Here is a 7,143-nt window from a genome sequence, read left to right on the forward strand (position 1 = left end):
ATTTTGAAAAATCATTGGGGATATATGCCCCCTCTTGGACAATGTAGAATGAGACCAACTAAGGACGACTTCCATCTGTTTCAAATTGGACGTGAAAAATGGATATCATAGATTCTTATTAATCCTTGACAAAAATGTAAGTCTTACAAATAGGCCAAAAGTTTGTAACCAATACTAAATGGACACATTCGCATTTGTGGGATCAAATTAATTTAACAAAACCAATACTTCATTAATGTCCCCTTCAAATCATGGTTTAAACTGTAAACCGAATTATACCGGGTTTACATAACTACAAGTAAAAGACAAAGGGAATGAAAGAAAATGCAAGATCTCTCGTGTCATCAAACTACAATGCTTTTCTGTGGAGTAGAAAAATGATCAAAAGGCAGAAGAAGATTTTTAATGGCCACGGACTTTGACTTTGAGAATCCACTGAACAGTTCCTGGTGGCAAAGGAATAGTCTTTGAGAATTTCAAAGGAACCTCGTACTCGCCAAAAGTTGCCAATGGCTCCGTAAGAACCACATTGTCCGGATCAATCTTAACACAGAGCTGCCTCGCCACCTTTAAAAAAATGATGATATGAAGGGCTTGCATAAGTTAACATGTCACATAAAGTTAGAAGGAAGGAAGAGGTTTTTACCTCAGAGACTATCTCTTCCTTTGTGACAGGTGTTTGTACATCCGGTTTATCCTCCTTTGAGGAACGGTTTTTGAACTTTTCCTTGTCAATTAACTTCCTCAGTACCTGTTAATCAAAACAAAAAGGATGAGAAAAGACAAGAATGTTGAATACAGAGAGTCTGGCAAGGTAAAAAAATATACCAAGTTGGCATTGGAGAGGCGCTTAGCAGCCTTTTGAAACTCTTTAGTCTGAACTTCAGAAGTTTTATGAACCACTTTAACCTCTTCCTTATCTTCAAAATTACGCATCTGAAACAAGATTCGCATCGAGAAATCAAACCTAGTAGTCCTAAGTTTAGAGCAAAGAAGGGAGAAGAAGGTAACCAACCTTGCGTTGGTGACGGATGAGATGAGCATACTTGTCAATGTTGGGGACAGCGAGGAGCTTAGGCATAAGGTGATTCCTGAAGTAACCAGGAGCTACCTTCACCGTCTCCCCACCTTTCCCAAGCTTCTCTATGCCCTATCACATGAAGAGTAAACCACATATCAAAATCACCATCTGATTCTATTCAAAAAATTCCAACGGAAGAGTCTGTAAACCGACCGTGGTGAGAATCACTTCCAATTTTCTGTAACGAACTCCTTGGCAGGCGAAAAGGAGAGGATGATGGATCGCGTTTTCTGATTTGTGGAAAGCTTTCCCTCTCGAAACTACATGCCGGATCACGTTTCGGCTTTGCGCCACATGTGCCATTTCAGATTCTCTGCGAAAGGATACGTGAGAGAAGAGGAAGTTATGGGAGAATCACCGGTGAGGCGGCGACGGCGGTTCGATACGATTCAACGTCTCCGTTTCACGAAATTAAATTAAGGGAATAATACGCAGGCGAGGTTTTAGCATCGGGATTTTTTTTTTTTTGTAAATTAAGAATTCATATTTAATTGTTTGTTACACCTTGAGGTTTGTGATTTTGCAAAACTAGCCCCTAGTCCAGTGACAAGCGTTTACGTTTGTTTTAAACGACAGGGCGTGCAAGTTTCAGGGGTTTAAAATGGAACTTCTTGCTGGTTTAATAACACCAAAGGAACACCTCGTCTTCTAACAATAGCAAAATGTCTGTTGTGTTATATACTGTGTGAAATGTGGAGAGTGAATTGTGAGGAATGTTGTGTGTATTTCTCATTAGTCAACACCACTTTATATAGTGGTTTGTACAAGGGTTTACAAATGCTTTACAAGGAATAAAATTTACACATTGATTACTCTTGACTACATTGATGTCATACATGAAAACTTGGTCAAGGTGATGATAACGAGGTTGACTGAGTCTTCTCTTCTCGGACCGGTTTGTAGATGAACCGATGTAGACCGGATGTAAACCTCCTTGCACTTCTTCTTGTATTTGTTTGACTTGTCTAGTACTTGGTTAAGTACTTGGTTATGGTCCATCTACACAATGAATTTCATAACACTCCCCCTTGGATGCCATAACCATATGAGTTCGTAATATGTTTAATGTTGCCTCATTAAAACCTTACTAGGAAAACCCATTGGGATAAAACCATAGTTAAAGAAAAAGAGTACAACACATATTACTCCCCCTGATTTGAACATCACTTGCTGAATAGATGTTGAGGGATTCTTACTTGAACAATCTTGTATTGTTCGGACATATCATGTCTCTTAGAATCCTGATGGTACTTTAGAAAATGTACCACTTAGATATCGACCACTTTAGTACTTTAGATAAAATGTACTATTTTATACTCTGGTCGTTTGATTATGGTCCTTGACCAAATCACTCTTATATGCCTATCCATAATATTGGTCGGCTAGTACTTTAGATCCTCTATATAATATGGATCATCATTATATCAAGTATGAGCTACTTAACTCTTTAGGACTTATGGACATGCCTTAGCTTTATGAGTATAATATTCTTTGCCATAGACAACTTTATACATAGGTCATGTTGGTTAGATCATGATCCTTATTTACATATGTCCATAGATGATCTATGATTGATCTGAGACATTGGCAATCTTAGTGTGCCGGTAATTCGTACACACACATATATATATATATATATATATATATATATGGACGATTGGACTGATCTAGGCCGGACACGGTCATGACATAGAATTGATCTAATTGATCCTCAAATTTATGTCTAATGACATCCATGATCTACAGCTTTATCATGGACCAAATCTTATAATATGGTCGGACCCGTTTGGTCGCATATGGACGCATACTGCGGTCCTACATCTTTTTGTTCAAAAATGAACTTTGATCTTATAGCTTATCTTTATGATAGCTTATTCATTCATACCACAACTTGGTTGGTTCATGCTGAGAATTTTGACCAACCATAAGTATTACCAAAATTTGGCTAATTTGTGGTGATGGTCTATAACCTTTTTAAAGTTTGATGAATAACCATTTAACCTATCTTAGGCTGGTTAGTATAACACAAGGAATTTAAAATTCCTCTATGGACTGATTTGAATTGTTCTTATAGAACTCTTCATTTGCTTATATATAGCAATTTAATTCATTCCCGGGACAGCTTTAGGAAAATGCTGTTCATGAGAACTTCTTCTTATAGAACTCTTCATTTGCTTATATATAGCAATTTAATTCATTCCCGGGACAGCTTTAGGAAAATGCTGTTCATGAGAACTTCTTTTCTCATCTTATGATTCTGAGCTCAGTATATTTTTGGTAAACCTTTTAGGTACCAATAATATTATTATCATCCAGTGATTCATATATAGCATACTACATCTTTTGAATTTCTTCCAGACATTATATGTAGTGACATATGTAGTATTATCCACCACTTTGGATTATATAGACCTCCCTTGGTCTGTCTCACGATTTTATCCTTCTTTCAGGATTTATCTATTCACTGGGCATCATATGGCGTTTATATATTCATGGCCAATTCAATACGCCTTTATCTGTCACTTTTAGAAACCCCACGTTTCTTTCTTTATTCATTATTTATGAGTACTCTTGCGTGGGTTCATGATCCTCGATTCATTATTCATGTGCTACATGTTTGCGCTTTTCTTATGAATGTATGTGTCGATACATTTATATATATGGTTTCCTTCCAGACATCAAATAACTCATTGAGATCTCATCATTATCAATGCATTCAGTACCATGAGGCCCGGCGTCCCGAACCCCAAGTGTTGATACTGACAGCATAGCCATTTCGGCCTTGTCTGGACAATCTATGACCTCGGTTTCTTTTTGCACCTTTCTTTAATTTCCGAGGTTCCTTTTGGAACATATATTCGGTCTTATATTAGACTCTGTAGCAACTTGGTTGTGTCTTTAAGACATCAAAACCGTGTGGTGCTAAGCTGGGATGACATAGTCATTCTTTCTTGGGTCAATGTGTCTGGCATTTTATTTTGCTATCATTGTAGCATATGGACGTCTATAAATCTTTTCTAGTCCGAGGATCTTTGCCAAGACAATGATGGTTGATACCATTCTTTACCAGCTTACTACTTCTCCTTTCAAATGTTGGATATTGGGATTCATAAACCCTATGTAATCCTTGTTCCTTGGCCTATGATTAAATCACCCATTTTGGCTCAAGGTTTCTTTTAAACTTATAGAGAAAGTATATTCATAATATATATCCAACATATATTCCCAATCCTCCTTATGAGATTCTAAGATCATATGATCTTTAGATGACACATATATTTGTGGTGGATTCATTCATAATATCTTAAAATGATATATGTCTGGACTCATGACCCGTATTAGTATGAGGTGGGAATATTTATTATCACTTATATGGCCTGATATAATATCTATGGCCTGATGCAAGTTAATCTTTTATAACTCATGATGTCCCCAAGCATATGGAATTTTAGATTTTGAACCTTATAGGTAATGGTCATAATATCATAAATTCAACCAATATGTAATATGGTTGTGGACCATGTTTCACGGATTTTAGTATGGTCATGTATCATGGGATTTGTCCTCACTCCCCATCATGAACATACTCTAATTCGTGGTGCTTGGGACAATAAATTTCCTTGTGCATAGATATATATTGCACAAACGTGAGATCTTATGGGATAGCTTTTGTGCCCTTTTAAATTTTTGCATCATAATTCAGATGGCTAAGTATGGTAATGCCATCTAAGTGATAATTTCGTGGGTCAATCAAACATGATTATGATTGCCCTGGCTATTGCCTAATATCATATTGATCTCTAGATCAATAGAAAATGTAGTCTCGACCACTTAGGCTATTTTAATTTAGGTACTTTTATTCCTTTTTTGCCCATTGTTGGAAACCATATTTTCTTCTTAATTCAATGGGTCTTACATGGTGAATATAATGCCTTTTAGGCAAAGCCTTGGTCGGACTTCTTTTCCTTTCTTTCAAGGAATGTCCAAATGAGTTCAAGAGTATTTTATGCATCATAATAGAGCCTGGATGGCCGAGCATGTCGTGCCATATGTTAAAGGCTTCTCTGAACTCTTTGGAAAGTGATTTGGGGTATTAACCCACAATCATATTTATCTTGGCTCAAAGAAGGCCTATAGATATAGTAGGTAGTCTCTAGGACTTTCCTTTGGCCTTGGGCATTTTAATAAATCATAAGGAATTCTTTCTTTCCTTTGCCCATAGTTTCAATATGTAGAACATTCATATAAATGTCTTTGAAACTTTGATAAATTCCACTTTGATTTATGTGGAATGTAATGCATCAGAGATTTTTTTTTTTTTCAGATGTGTGCCTTTAAGCATCATGAGGTTGGACTAGCCATGACCTTGAAAAATATATTTTGTCTCTTAATATAATGTGGCTTGGTCCACTATAGAGAACAAAGACAAAGTAAAATGATGTCGAAACCTAATTGGCCTCTTTAAGACAATATGAAGTCTCGTATTCAAGATGATCATCATTCTTATGGTCGAAATTATTCGCACCATCTAGATGGACCCAATGGGCCATAGGGTTCTATCCCTTTATGATCTCCTGGTAGAGTTCAATAAGGTGTTTGGAGTTCTACATCGGTTGCCCCAATGATTATTCATCCCACACCGATGGCAAGCAAATTTTGTCGTGGCATGGGTATTAAAATCGGACTTATACCCACGGCTAGGTTGATAACCTTGGCCTCGGCCTCGACTATAGAGTGACTGTGGGTGATATCCACGCACACTCTTGCCATCTTCCATGGCCTTTCACATGGCCATGGTTTGACTCTTTCATATGGTTCTGTGGCCGTATATGCCTTAGGCAATGCCTTAAAATCCAGGAGGCCTCATCTCACTATTCCTCATAAGTAACTCATTGTAACGCAGGCGAGGTTTTAGCATCGGGATTTTTTTTTTTTTGTAAATTAAGAATTCATATTTAATTGTTTGTTACACCTTGAGGTTTGTGATTTTGCAGAACTAGCCCCTAGTCCAGTGACAAGCGTTTACGTTTGTTTTAAACGACAAGGCGTGCAAGTTTCAGGGGTTTTAAAATGGAACTTCTTGCTGGTTTAATAACACCAAAGGAACATCTCGTCTTCTAACAATAGCAAAATGTCTGTTGACTAGAGCTGCACACCTCTTTTATTTTTTTTAATCGACGGGCTAGACAGTAGACACTCTGTATTTGTCTTAGACCCATCATTAGTTATCTGCCTCTATTTTCCAACCACTCTTCGTTGTGAAGTTGTCACTCCGAGTCACGCATATTTTAAGAAGGTTTTAAGGACCTACCTCCTCGGGATTTATGCCATGAAGCATTCCATTCTTCACCTACGAAAACTCCATTTTTACCAAAGAGATCACCAAAAAGCACTTGGTTTGGGAACAACCACCTCTGACTCAGAGGATGATGGAAGAGTAGGATTGTAGGAATGTCGTCGCTAGAGTGATCGTTGTTATCTGTGATATCATTACCAATTTAACACCCAAGGGAGTGGTGGAGGGATTAGACTCAAATTCTGTTACTTTCTAGGAAAAGATAGAAGTATTTACGACTCACACATCTTTTAGAAAGTTAAGCAACTCATTTTGATAATGTTTGCTACTTACCTTTTTTTCTACTAAAAATAAATAGAATATTAATAAGTTATATAATTTATGCTGTGATTAGAAACTAAAGTGTTTTGTGCACAAAAAACTTAAAATAAAGAATGTTTATATCCAATGTCAATTTTGATCTTTTTATTACGCTATAAATAATTTTATACAGTTGTTTATCAAATTAGACACATTTATGTTTGTTTTTAGGTGTAGAGACAAGTTCAACATTTGACACACTTTTTCTGTACGACTGTCATTTTTCAGATATTTTTACCCTTATGCCCACCACTTAATTATGTTTGGTTAGGACTTAGGACGATTGTTAGCCAAAAAGAGAATTCAAATTGTTTTACTTTTTGAAAAAGAAATATAGATATCCAATGGAAAAAAATAAAAAAGTAGTTCAATTAATTTTTCTGTGTCATACTTTTCATCCTCTTAT

The 7,143-nt window shown here is 36.5% G+C and overlaps 1 protein-coding gene across 1 annotated transcript; it reads right to left on the reverse strand.

Moving 5' to 3' along the window:
- Positions 1–207: 207 nt before the first annotated feature.
- Positions 208–1,499, reverse strand: LOC130500360 (uncharacterized). The gene is made up of 5 exons (XM_056995339.1): positions 1,235–1,499; positions 1,016–1,150; positions 829–936; positions 647–751; positions 208–567 (listed from the first exon to the last, which is right to left on the reverse strand). Exons 1-5 carry the CDS (start codon positions 1,382–1,384, stop codon positions 403–405), a joined length of 663 nt encoding a protein of 220 aa, XP_056851319.1. The 5' UTR covers positions 1,385–1,499; the 3' UTR covers positions 208–402.
- Between the last annotated feature and the right edge of the window lie 5,644 nt (positions 1,500–7,143).

Source organism: Raphanus sativus, chromosome 9, assembly GCF_000801105.2.
Source record: "Raphanus sativus cultivar WK10039 chromosome 9, ASM80110v3, whole genome shotgun sequence".
In the NCBI taxonomy this organism is placed as follows: domain Eukaryota; kingdom Viridiplantae; phylum Streptophyta; class Magnoliopsida; order Brassicales; family Brassicaceae; genus Raphanus; species Raphanus sativus.

Coding starts and splice junctions, on each gene's coding strand:
- LOC130500360 (XM_056995339.1), bottom strand. CDS start 1,384: ATGGCACATGTGGCGCAAAGCCGAAACGTGATCCGGCATGTAGTTTCG. Junction 937..1,015: donor TCATCCGTCACCAACGCAAG/GTTGGTTACCTT, acceptor ATCTTGTTTCAG/ATGCGTAATTTTGAAGATAA. Junction 568..646: donor AGGAAGAGATAGTCTCTGAG/GTAAAAACCTCT, acceptor ATTTTTTTAAAG/GTGGCGAGGCAGCTCTGTGT.